Source organism: Artemia sp. Qi Xiang Cuo, unplaced genomic scaffold, assembly GCF_049724085.1.
Source record: "Artemia sp. Qi Xiang Cuo unplaced genomic scaffold, ASM4972408v1 HiC_scaffold_22, whole genome shotgun sequence".
NCBI lineage: Eukaryota > Metazoa > Arthropoda > Branchiopoda > Anostraca > Artemiidae > Artemia > Artemia sp. Qi Xiang Cuo.
Window position 1 is genome coordinate 6,266,460 of NW_028297431.1, and position 13,698 is coordinate 6,280,157.

The 13,698-nt window shown below is 32.2% G+C and overlaps 1 protein-coding gene across 1 annotated transcript; it reads right to left on the reverse strand.

Moving 5' to 3' along the window:
• Positions 1 to 1,420: 1,420 nt before the first annotated feature.
• LOC148939094 (uncharacterized) lies at positions 1,421 to 13,454 on the reverse strand. Its single transcript, XM_089107320.1, has 6 exons — positions 13,412 to 13,454; positions 12,455 to 12,507; positions 7,955 to 8,015; positions 5,765 to 6,072; positions 5,109 to 5,382; positions 1,421 to 1,527 (listed from the first exon to the last, which is right to left on the reverse strand). The coding sequence occupies exons 1-6, from the start codon at positions 13,440 to 13,442 to the stop codon at positions 1,475 to 1,477; spliced, it is 780 nt and encodes a 259-aa protein (XP_088963446.1). The 5' UTR covers positions 13,443 to 13,454; the 3' UTR covers positions 1,421 to 1,474.
• Positions 13,455 to 13,698: the final 244 nt, after the last annotated feature.

Here is a 13,698-nt window from a genome sequence, read left to right on the forward strand (position 1 = left end):
ACCTGGTCACCAAAAGAGGGATGCGCTGTCAAATTTTCTTCTTGCGCCGTCGAACCAATGGAAGAAAGGAGTAGTCCGTAAGGGCGTCATCGGAAGTAGAGTACAAATGTCATTTTAGGTCCTCCATGTGTTGAAGTATCAGAAATAACTGAAAAATCCGAAATATTTAATGAAGGTAAATGTTCTAAAACTAACCTTTCAGAAAAAGAAAGTGAGATTTTATTGTTATCCCTTACTTCAAAGGTTAAATTAAAGGTAGACGAAAGTAAAACAAAACGTAAAGAGAACCCCTTTTATTCTGTAAGAAAGCTGGAAGGGGTAAAACTGAAATTATTCGGTTCCCCCTTTTAGCTGAAAGGGAAAGTAGAAATCACAGTTTATATAATTATCCAGTAAGTTTACCACAGATTATTTCTGGCTCTTCATTTTCGGTGCGAACAAAAAGCTCCTCCCACTTATTTGTGCACTTATTGTCCACTTATTGGTGAGCCGGCCAACTGGTTTCGTCAGTACTTGTTCCGTAGGTGATTATTCTTTGTCTACCCGTGAAAAGATCTAATGCCGCTTATGTTTATACGTTCTCTGGAGCACTCGCACCTCGGTCCGGGTTTTTATAATGGGTGAGATAGGGAAAGATCATACTGCTAATTATATAAACTGTGGTAGAAATTTAAGTAAAATGTTACTGTCAAGAGTTAAAACCCCTAAAATAATTTATTTAGTCGTATTTATTTTACAATATTAACAATTTCTGAATAAGTACTTGTGGCTTTTTTAAACTATTAGTTAAAAAAACAAGTTTTTGCAACTGAAAGTAAGGAGCTACATTTAAAATCAAAAGGAACAGAAATTATTATGTACATGAAAGGGTTGCCCCCTCCTCAATACCTTGCTCTTCACGCTAAAGTATTTAGCACTTTCAAGAAACGCTTCCTATTCTAATTAAACGTCCCTTGTACTTCAGGAGTTGTTCTAAAAAAGTTGGGACAAACAGTCAAAACTTAGCGTAGAGAGCAAGGTATTGAGGAGGCAGGCAAATCCTTCATATATAAAATAATTTTGGTTAGTTTTGGGTTTTAATGACACTCCTTATTTTCAGTTGAAAAAAGTTGTTTTTATTTAATTTGTGATCGTTTTCAAATAATGCCAGTAAATCTTGCTCACACTTTATGAAAAATTCCCTCCCATAAGGAGAAACTCTTCCTGTAAATTTTCTTTTCATTTTTAAAATTATTTTATTTGTATGCAATGGAAAAGTCTACAATAAAAGACTAGGAACAGAACATCAGATTTGCCTGTAGGTCCAGGGGTGGGGGCTAGCTGAAACTTCGGCTAGCCACTGAGGGATCATGGGTTCATATCTTATTCCAGCAGTAATTTCGCAGAGCGAGTATCTTTATTTAGTTTGGAAGACATAAACTGAAAATAGAACATTTATTAAAAACTTTAAAAGAAACTTAAATTGCAACAATAACTAGTGTCCATATCCGCCATATCCACCGTTTCCACTAAATCCGTAGGTTCCTCCTAAAAAACAAAGACAGGTATTTATTTACTAAGATATTCTATTCTTGTATCTAAGATAGAAGAAGAAAGCAAATGAAACCAAACGAAAAAATACCTTTAATTTGAGGCTGCACACCATAAATCTAGGTCTTACAAAAATTTTGCATGATAACTTAAGTGATTTAATTTAAGGGAAAAAAAGAACTGTTAAAGTACACCAAGGACATCAAAATTAAAACCAATTTGCCCTTTGGCCCAAGATAGGTCTATTTATTTCTTAGAATATTAATATTCCAAAGTCTTAGCAATTGCTTAATCCAAAATTGCGAAGTTTTTAGAGCAACACCACATTTTGGTAAGTGTTGTCATATTGACATGTGAAAAAAAATTAGCCAAACTAATTGGTTAAATTTGACAACATTTTTAACAATATTTCTAAACGACATTAACAATCTATTGATTCCTGAAGACATCTCTTCATTCAAAGGGAAGCTATACCTTCTTTAGTAGTTTGATGCCATAAGTTTTTAGTTTTTTTTTCTAGTTTTTCACCAATGTATCTTCTACTTTTTTTTAATCTGGCGCTTTTTTTAACTGCATAAATGCTCTGATTTTATAGTTGTTTGATACCATAAGTTATTAGGTAAAAAAACTTAAAAAAAATATTAAAAAAAGCTTTTTTTAATCTGGCACCTTTTTTAATCTGGTGCTTTTTTTTAACTGCATAACTGTAGAACTTTCATTAGAAATTCAAGTGTTGATTTTTTCAATTTTTTTAAGATATACATGTTTGTGTAAGTTTCAGCTTTACCAACTGCTACAACCACGTTTTTTCACTTTCCTTGATACTTAACTTAATTTAACACAGTAGTATTATTCCTTTTGTTAGACTCTATCTAAAAAATTCTTTTCACAATTAAACAAGTCAACCTGCATTATTTCAGAAAATTTAGGGCTAAGATGTTCGAACCATCTTAAAAACATAACCCATAAAACATAACATAATAAACAAAACCTAACACTGACGATATTTTTGAACCTGCTAAAAGCCAACTGAACCAAAGAATAGGCTATTTGAAACTTATAAAAATGAAAACTAGAGCTAGTGTCGAAAAGAAATAATCTTAATACCATCTATCTTTTGGCGACTTTCTTATGCTAAAACTTCTGGTCATTTACAATTTTGGGTTCTTTAAAATGCAGGAAACGGTTTAGAAAAAAATTTATACCAATAACAGGCTTACAAGCTTAATGTGAATTTCCCCATTTAATCATGCCAAAATTGTTTCAAGCTAACCTATGCCTACTTACTGTAGAAAAGGTTTTAGCTTTGAAGCTTTGAAAAGGAAATTTTTGAAAACAAAATATGCTGAATAAACACCGTTTCCTGAAAATTGTCAGCTTTAATCCTATAATTACAGATTAGTTATATCAATTATTCAAATTTCTTTCAAATTTTCTACTTTTTTAATGAAGTCGCCAGACGCAAATTGAAAGTGGCGCTAGTGGTTTTGAATCCCTAACTTTCTGGCGAAGATCCAACTCTTATAAGCTTTCATTCTTCTTGGATATAGATATTTTTAATCCCTATCATTCCATGTTAAATTGGCGATATCCAATAGTTATCAGTTTTCCATTCTATTGCTGGGGTTTAAAGCTGATAAAATTAAAGGTGCCAAAAGAACACAATAATCCTTTTATTGTGTTATTCGCTTTCTAGGTGATTATTGAAACTGAAAATATCAGTTTTTTCTGCTCAAACCGATAGAAAGGTTATCTTTAATTTACTAAGGACAGTGAAATCAGATTGTTTGGTTTGATTTAGTCGAGACATGGACAACCATATACATCTTAAAAAAAGGAAAATATCGAGAATTCAATTTTGCTTGAAAAAGAGATCCATGTGAACATATGCAGTTTTGGTAATAGCACGTACCAAACTTTAAAAAAAAAACAAGGGTGAAATGTCAGCCAGAAATAAGCTAAAAACACATGACTCAATCACCATTAGATCAACAATATGTTTAACTATATGACTAAAATAACCAAAAGAAAAATCGCAGAAAATTGAGGTATTCAAGTAGATATATATCTAAGATGGGCCTAGTGTGGTAAAAATGATTTTTTTTTTTTGATGAATTTCGTCTTCAAGGGTCCCCCACATAAATAATTTTGATTTTTTTTCTTCAAAATTTCGTTATTGCTGAAAATTTTTCAGGTTGAAGAAGCCTATTCGATTGCAAAGTATGTTTTTTGCTTCAAGGATGTATATTTTGGACATTTTGGTACGTTTTCTAATCCAAGGATGATTAAAAATAAACCTTTCCTATTTATCCTTTCAGTTTTTCCTTTTTCGAAAATATTGAATTTTTTTTTGGTTTCAGACAAAATTTTCATTTCAGGATTACTGCAAGCTTAAACTACATTTGTTTTGCGTCAAACAAACTTTGGTATGTTGAAAATTATAAGAAAAAAACAAACGATTATTGCTTACTTATAATGAAAATAACGAAAGAACGGAACAGAATATAGAAATTGGAAGAAAGTGGAAAATAGCAAATGACTTTAAGCACGAAAGATAAAGAAAAGAAAAGGGGATTGTTTGAATCGGTGAAATGAAAATTTACAGCATATATGCCTTATACAATAAGTCAATAAGGAAAAGTCGTGAATACTACTTTTGATAAAAATGAAAAAAAATAATAAAGACCACCATATGCAGTTATGGAGTTAGTGGAAGTAGCTGGCGCCAAATTTGAAAAAGATAGAAACGTTGGTAAAAAATTGACAAAAAAGATTTAAAAAAATGAAAAAAAAACAATTAAGAAGGTTTAGTTTTCCTTCGAATGTTTTGTTGTATTTGAATTCTACGGACAAAAACGTTGTCAAACTTAACTAATTAGTTTTAAAAATATTTTTCTAACAATAACAGTTTTCATACAAGAATATACCTAAGGCTGGCCCAGGGGAGGAAGGGGGTAAACATATTTTTAGTACTTTCAGACTACTCCGTTTTAAGAGTTCTGTATATTATTGGATTTAAATTATGACATGCTGAAGAAATCCCAAAATATTAGTTAACTGCTTCAGAAAATCTTCAATCCAATAACGATATAAATAGGCATTTACTTTCCCTTTTGACTTACTCCAAGTTTAAATTCAATTCATTTTTTGGCATTCAGGTTTTGGGAGGTATCATATTATAAGATAAAATAATCATTTATTACCTACTTATAATGAAAATAACCAAACAGCGGACTAGAACAGAGAAACTAACAGAAAAGGGAAAATGCAAAATGCAAAACATTACATGGAAAGAAAGTCTCAATCAATAGAGGTAACTAAGGGACAACGAAAAAAAAAAATTGGGACAAGGGTTGTTAGACTTTAGGCTCTTTTTTAACAAGACCAGACAACTTCTGACCAGCTCAGCATCTGAAATTCAGATATGGCTTTGGAATTTGTTTAGTCTTATGCTCCCCAGACTCACGGGGAGACTTTAGGCTTTGCACCATTTTATAGGTCACTAAGCATTCCTTTGACCTCCTTGTCAATCTTTTGTCCGAAAGAGATGAATTGTAAAACTTGTAGAATTTACCTACCAATTGCATTACTTTGTGCAGCTGATGCTGCATTCGAAGCTTTATTAGCAGCTTTTTGGGCTCCAGCCAAGTCAGCAAGTGATGCTTGCTGTTTTGCAGCTAGAAGTTGAGCGTTCCCGGCTGCTTGTTGGGCCATTTGATTTTGAGTAGACTGGACTATCAAAATGGCCTGAAGTGTAGCTGCAGCCTGACCAGCATGATTACTTGCTGCTGCAGCAATAGAAGAAACAGCCTGCGCTATCTGGATTGCTTGAGTTTTTGAAGTCTCAGCAGCCTGAAGAAAAGAATATCAGGTTTATTTCAACTCTATTCGTTTTCTTTTGAATTACTTAGCTTCTTCATAATCTTTTAAATTTTGGTAGGGTAAACATTGCATCCAAAAGGGCAAAAAAATCGACTTATCAAAAAATTAACACAGCTGTTCATTAGGTCTATCTAAGCTGTTTTGTGTCATATGTCTTGGCTTATTTTTCTTATATTATTTTTTATATATTTTTATTACATTTTATTTTAGCTTATGTTTTTTAGCTATCAAAGTATTTTTAAAACTAGAAAGAAATAATTTTATGTTCGGCTTTTATTAATTTATTTCAAAATTGTTATATTTTCTTTAAAATAAATTATTGTCAAGGTAAAAAAAAGAGAAGAAAATGTACCTGAGCTGCTGCCTGTACTTTTGAGGCCAGTGAATTTTCTGTCTGTGCTGCACCTTGACCAGCTTGTGCAGCCTGTGTTATTAAAGCTACTTGATTTTGTTTGGCAGTGACGGCAGCAGCTGCTTGTTGTGCGGCTTGTGCAGCTTGGGCTGCCAGAGATGCAGTAGCTTGTTGAGCAGCTTGAGCAGCGGCAGATAATTGTGCTTGCTGTGCAGCTTTGGCTTGATTAGCTGCTTGTTGAGCAATGCTTGATGCACCACCGTATCCACCTCCGTAACCACCTCCGTAGCCACCTCCGTAACTTAGAACTACAAAAAAATCCATCGATTTAAGAATTAGAACTGATACGCCCTAAAACAGAAGAAAGGATGCACATCACTGCAATGTTTAACCTCATTTTTATTTGATCTTTGTTTTTACTACTATTTGTTAGAATTAGTCATATGTTTTCATCATAAAATTAATATTGTTTCACATATAGCCTGATCTCCTTTTTCCAAATTTAAGTAAATTTTACATTACCATATTTTACTAACTAGTTTTTTAAATATTCTTTTTAAATTAGGATGTTTCAAGATAACGATTTTTTTAGTGCTTTCATAAGAGCTATTTATTCTAATTAACGGCCTTTGTGATTAAGCGGTCATTTTTAAAGAATTGGAACAAAGTTCGAACTTTAGCTTAAAGAGCAAGGTACTGACTAGGGGGCGAACCCTCTAATATACGTATTAAAAATATATGAATTTAGAACTTCGTTACGTAAGTTAATTCGTAAGTTACGTATATTTATTACTAATAAAAACGTCCGTAAATAAAATTAAACAAGTTTCGAGAAAGCCATTTAACCAAATAAAAGTAAATTAATATGCAAATTTTATTTTAATTATTCATGTGCGGTGAGCCAGGATCAAAACCAGCAATAATTCTAAAACATTCAAAAATAAATAAAAAAAACAAGTTTTTTTAAGCTGAAAGTAAGGAACGACGTTAAAACTTAAAACGAACAGAAAAGATTCCGTATATGAATGGGGCTGTCCCCTCCTCAGCGCCTCGCTCTTTACACTAAAGTTTTTTTTTTGTTTAAAAAAATAGAGTTGTGAGAAAGTCAAACTTTAGTGTAAAGAGCGAGGCGTTGAGGAGGGGACAGCCCCTTTCATATAAGGAATAATTTCTGTTAGTTTTAAGTTTTAACGTCGTTCCTTACTTCCAGTTAAATAAACTTGTTTTATTTAATTAATATCAATAAAGTTCAATAGATCTTTTATTCATCAACTCAGTAATCTTTCATTCTTAGAAGCAGCATTTGAAACGTTAAAAATTTTGGAATGGATTATTAGTTAGGTACAAAAGTTTTCTCAGTGGAATTGTATGTGTAAGTGTACAAGCTAGTGTGAAATGGTATTCATTACTTAAAAAACTTAACACAAAATTGGCAATGTAACTTACCTTTTTATATGAAGAGCGTAACTTACCTTTTAAAGCGACAGTTCTCTAAAACTTTTATTCTTATTTTTAAGAATTCAACAATGGCTCTCTGAAACATGAATATAAGCACAGGAAAGCTTTTTGGCCAATCTACCCCTAAAGTCTTAAAATTTTTACGATTTACTAGAGGCAGCACTAGAGTGATGTCTTTGATGTTCCAATATTGTTCCTAATTTTGACCATCTTCGATTTTTGAATTTATCCTTTTACGACTATGTTTTTTTAATTTATCGGGGGAGGGGGGTGGGTATTTTCCCGAGGGGGGGGTATTTTCCAGGGGGTATTTTCCGGGAGGGTATTTTACGCGGGGGGTATTTTCCGCGGTGGGGGGTGTATTTTCTGGGGGGTATTTACACGGGGGAGGGGTATTTTTCGGGGTGTATGTTCTATGGGGAGGGGGTATTTCCCGGGGGGTATTTTCCGCGGGTGGTATTATTTGCCGGGAGTATTTTACGGCGGGAGGTACTTTTCGGGGGTATTATTTTTGGGGGGTATTTTTCGGGGGTATTTTTCGGGGTATAGTCCGGGGGAGATATTTTCCAGGGGGTATTTTCCGAGATGATAATTACCGGAGGGTTAACGCCGGCCACCCTATAGGCATAGTAGCGTTGATAAGACCTTAAGAACCTGGCGCCCGAAGTCACTCAATAGCTCTAAGTTGAAAATCCTCAATCAAAGCCATATGCACTTAAAAAGTTAAGTTACCTGGTGCAGGAGCTGGTCTGCTCCCATAGCCACCACCATGGCCAGCAACTCCTCTTTTTTCCTGAAAAATTGAAAAACTACATTTTTAAATTTTCTCATCAGCAAATGATGAAATTTTCTTATGGCGATGATTTTGAACGTAAAAATATTTCCTTGTAATTATAGTTTGGACCATGGTTAGCAAAGGGGTTGTCTGAAGGTTTTCCCAGAAATGACAAAAATTAATTAAAAATCTCCAGATTTTGACCTTTATTGGGAATGGACTACAGTCAGTGATAACCGTATAACCAGTTCGTGTTCGGATTTGGACAAGCGACATGTCCTATTGATAGTAAAATTCTCCTGCCAGAAAAAAATCTTGCTGAAAAAGTTCGAAGCAAAAAATATTTCTTTGAAATATTGATCTAAATATATATATATATATATATATATATATATATGTATGTATATATATATATATATATATATGTATATATATATATATATATATATATATATATATATATATATATATATATATATATATATATATATATATATATATATATATATATATATATATATATATATATATATATATATATATACATATATATAAACAAGTGAATATATGAACAGTTAGCTTTTAGTCATTTTTAAGAACCAAGGACATCACAATAAAGAATATTTTTGCCCCCTCCCCTGGACCTATGTTAATATCTGTCCTAAAAACTTAAGAAAACCCATAACAAATATTTTATATTCATTTTTGTTACGTCTCTAGGAGTCGAAAAGACATTTTGCGGGGAGGGGGGGGGGGGTTCAAACCGCTTAGCCCCCTTGGACACGGCCTTAGCGGTGTGACACTTTTGTAAGTGTTGTCAAGTTGAACCATTAAAATAAATAAGAGAAACATTAATAAGTTAAATTTGAAACCCTTTCTGGGTCGTAAAAGTTCAAACAATAAAAATGTGTTGGTTATAAAAAGCAAATCCACCTCCGGAGGAATACTACACCTTCTTAAGCTGTTTTGTGTCATATGTTTTAGCTAACTTTATTTATTTTTCACCCATTTATTTTTTCACCCATTTTTTACATTTTATTTTTCACCGTTTCTTTTTTTTAATTTACACCTGCTACTACTAAAACCCACACAGCTGCACATGGAAGTCTTTTTCGATAAAAATTGAATTACCAACTTTTCGTAATTATTTAAGATATATACGGTTATGTAAGTTATCTCTTAACCAATATAAAAAATCAAACTTCACTTTCCAATTTGCGAATTTTCCGGACAGGTGAAACTAATCTGTCATCTCTGATCCGAAGAAAATATAAGCCAAGCATTAAGTTCGTTATTGAACAAACATAATAAACGAGCTGTGGCATAAAGAAATTTCTTTCATTGAGCAACATGAAATCTCGCTAAAAAAGTGAAACTTAACCCTTATTAGAATCTACTCTGCAAAAAAAGTAGCCAACTATAGTAGGTCAAAATCATAGCACTTTTATGGATTAATGGAGGTTCATCAATTTTTCTTCGTAACAACACCCATCAGGTTTTTCCAGCCAGCCAGTCAGTTTGTTTGAATTTTTTACTCTTTTCTTATTGTCATCTTTAGCAACTCCCATCTTTCTCATGATTATTCCAAAGCAAACACGGCTACACAAAAATCATTTTTGTAATCATGTGAAAATATTTTGAAGATTTAACTATAGGAGAATTTAGAAAACATTTTTATAGTTCAGCTTTCATCAGTTTTTTTCCTAGATATAAAAGCCACATCTAACCTAGAATGATTGAATGTTAATAGGAAAAAAAAATAATAATTTAAGAAAATTGTACTTTTTAGTGCTTCCTAATAGAACTTGGAAATTTTAAAGAAAAAGATAGCGTCGATGGACTATTTTTAATGCTATACCTTTATTTAAAGGTTAGTTCAGCTCCAAACATGCGAAAAATCTCTAGGCTGTACTTTTTTAAAAGTAAATTAGTGTATTTAGAAGGTGATGTTGCAAACCGGGTAATTAGTTTGAAATTTCCAATTATCTAAATAGCGTCGTTGAACTTTCAAAAAACTAAAAAAATGAGTACATGTTTGGAATTCAAGCGGTACGGTTAATAAAAAAGACACCCAGAAGAATAGGCTATCAAATTCAACTTAAAAAAAATTGCAAATAAATGATAGAAACAAAGAGTATGCATCGTTAAACTGGAAGGATAAATAGGTTTGTTAAAGATTTTAAAGAAAAGCGATCAGGCGTGAACAGGGAGATTAACCCTGTTTTTTAACGCTAGATTAAATAAAAAAAACAAGTTTTTTAAACTGAAAGTAAGGAGCGACATTAAAACGAACAGAAATTATTCCGTATATGAAAGGGCCTGTCCCCTCCTCAACGCCTCGCTCTTTACGCTAAAGGTTTTTATTGTTTTTAAAAATAAAGTTATGAGAAAGAGTCTAACTTACCGTAAAGAGTCAGACGTTGAGAAGGGGACAGCCCCTTTCATATACGGAATAATTTCTGTTCGTTTTAAGTTTTAATGTCGCTCCTTACTTTCAGTTTAAAAAACTTGTTTTTTTATTTAATTTCTGATCGTTTTTTAGTTAATGCAGCTTTTATTTGCATAAAAATTTTACTTTTCTTTTGCTAAATGGATGTCTTTACAAATTAACTTATGTAACTAACTTCTACTTTTGTATATTTTTCTTCTGGCAAAAAATAGAAAATTGCATATTTTTGCAGATATTAGCTTGAAACCTATGTAATAGGGTTTTCTGATACGCTGAATTGGACGGTGTGATTTTCATTAAAATTCTTTCACTTGTAGGGGATGTTTCCCCCTCTTTAAAAAATCGAGTAAATTTTCTCAGGCTCGTAGCCTTTGATGAGTAATACTAAACTTAATAAAATTTATATATTTAGGATCAGCATTATAAACACATTCTTTTGATACATTTATTGACATCAAAATTTCGTTTTTAAAAGTTTCAATTACTATTGAGCCGTATCGCTTGTTTTTCTATTGTTTTTTTTTATTCCGTATATGTTATTACTTATATGAAGGGGTTCTCTCCTTAGTCAATACCAAGCTCTTTACGATAAAACTTAAAAAAAATTTTTGATTAAAAAAACACAGAAACACCAATGCCGGTTATTTATAATAGATAGCTATTTTGAAAGCACTAAAAAAAAATGTAGCGTAAAGAGCGAGGTATTGACTTGGGGGAGAACCCCCTCACATACGTTATAATTTCTGTTCGTTTTAAGTTCTAATATTCCTTCTTATATTTCAGTTGAAAAAACTTGTTTTTTTTATTTAACTTCTGATCGTTTTTTAAATAATGCTTGGAAATCCGGCGCCCCCTTCATAGAAATGTCCCTTACCCCAAAGAAACATCCTCCACGGAAATATTCTCCAGAGTAATTCCCTCCTCTAGCCCCCCCTCCAGAAAAAATCCTTCCTGAAAATGGTTGTATACTTCCCAATAACCAATAAATAATGCTGGCAAGTCCGGCGCCCCCTTCATGGCAATTTCCTTTCCCCCATGAAAACTTCCTTCATGGAAAAATACTTCCATATAGGCCCCTACCCTCTCCGTTACCCACCTTCCAGAAAAAATCTCCTCTGAAAAAGTCTGTATACTTCCCAATAACCAATACTATCTGTTAACATTGAGTAAAGCTCATAACTTTCAGCCCTCCCCCTGGGGGCGTCGGGGGATTAAGCCATCCTTAAAGGCTTATTTATCATAGTTTCGACTATGCTGAACAAAATGGCTATCTAAGAATTTTGATCAGGTGACTTTGGAAAAACTAAAAGAGTGGGAGGGGGCCTAGTTGCTCGCCATATTTTTTGTTAACTTATAAAAGGAACTAGAACTTGTAATTTCCATTGCAATGAGCCCTCCCACGATATTGTAGGAACACTGGGTCGATACGATCACCCCTGGGGAAAAAAAAACAACAAATAAAAATAAACAAAAAAACACGCATCCGTGATCTTTATTATGGCAAAAAATGGAAAATTCCACATTTTTGTAGATAGAAGCTTGAAACCTCTGCAGTCGGGTTCTCTGATACGCTGAATATGATGGTGTGATTTTCATTAAGGTTATATAACTTTTAGGGGGTTTCCCCCCTTTTTCGAAAATCAGGCAAATTTTCTCAGGCGCGTAACTTTTGATGGGTAGACTAAACTTGATGAAACTTATATATTTGAAATCAGCATTAAAATCTGATTCTTTTGATGTATCTATTGGTATCAAAAACCCGTTTTCTAGAGTTTCGGTTACCATTGAGCCGGGTCGCTCCTTACTTACAGTTCGTTACCACGAACTGTTTGATTAACAGGGAGCTTAAAGTAAAGCACGAAACAGTTCAATTATACCAAAAAACATATAGATAATTTAAGAAAAATCATAAAAAGAACGTTTAGATTTAAGAGAAAGCTACCTATACTCCCCCCTCTTTACGTAGGTGAAATGAATATTCAGTTAAAAGTATATAATTGGTACTTACTCTTTCCCCATCTTCTAAACCTTTATTTTCTTCCTCTGAAGCCACATAGCAAACTAAAAGGAATTCAAATTAAATATGACAATATATATATATATATATATATATATATATATATATATATATATATATATATATATATATATATATATATATATATATATATATATATATATATATATATATATATATATATATATATATATATATATATATATATATATATATATATATATATATGTATATATATATATAACTTACTTTATATAATTGGTATTGGTATATATATATATATATATATATATATATATATATATATATATATATATATATATATATATATATGTGTATATATATATATATATATATATATATATATATATATATATATATATATATATATATATATATATATATATATATAAACGAATGTGTGTATGTTTGTCCTGTGTTCAATGCTACATTGTTCATCCAATCGCAAAAAACTTTAAGAAATTGTTGAGTACACTCTTACAAAGTTTCGGGTATAAATTTCTCACCCCCAAGGCCCTTGCTATGTCTGTTGCTGAATGAAATTAGAGACCCTTGAAGGAAAGTACTCGGCAGTTGCTTTCGTTCACATTGTTCACATTTTCTGGATATTAATTTTGTTTATTGATAATTGTTTGTTTGCAACAACGCCCAACGGGTAAGATCATCAGTCGCACGTATAGGCTCTTAAAGCCCTGAAGGAAAACATTGCCTCTGTCTAGCTCTTAAGCATTTATTCTTAATTTTAATGGAAATTTCGGTTAATATAAATGACTTTTTTTGTATATTAGTTTTAAGATTTTAATTTTTAACTGCAGCCTCTTTCTATTATATTGCAAAGATGGAGGAGTTGTGCCCCCTCCCCAAGTCCAGTGAAGTTAGTCAAGACTATGAAGTCTTCTAAAAAGTAATTAAATAAGAAATACTCACATAAAGCAAGTCCAACAATTAAAACCTTCATTTTGCTGCAATAGACTTCCTGAAACGAAATAGCTAAAATCAGCATCCAAAAAATTCGAAATGATAATTCATTAAAAAAAGAAGAAAAAGTACCGCAAAAATTCGTCGTCCATCATCCATACCATCGTGCCCGCCAAAGCTCAGTTTTAGTCCTTTCGGTTCTGAACTATGTAGCCGTTTTTTTGAAAACCCTTGTCATGTAATCCTTTTTGAAAATACCTCCCACAATAGTGATGATTTGGATATTAAGCAAGTTG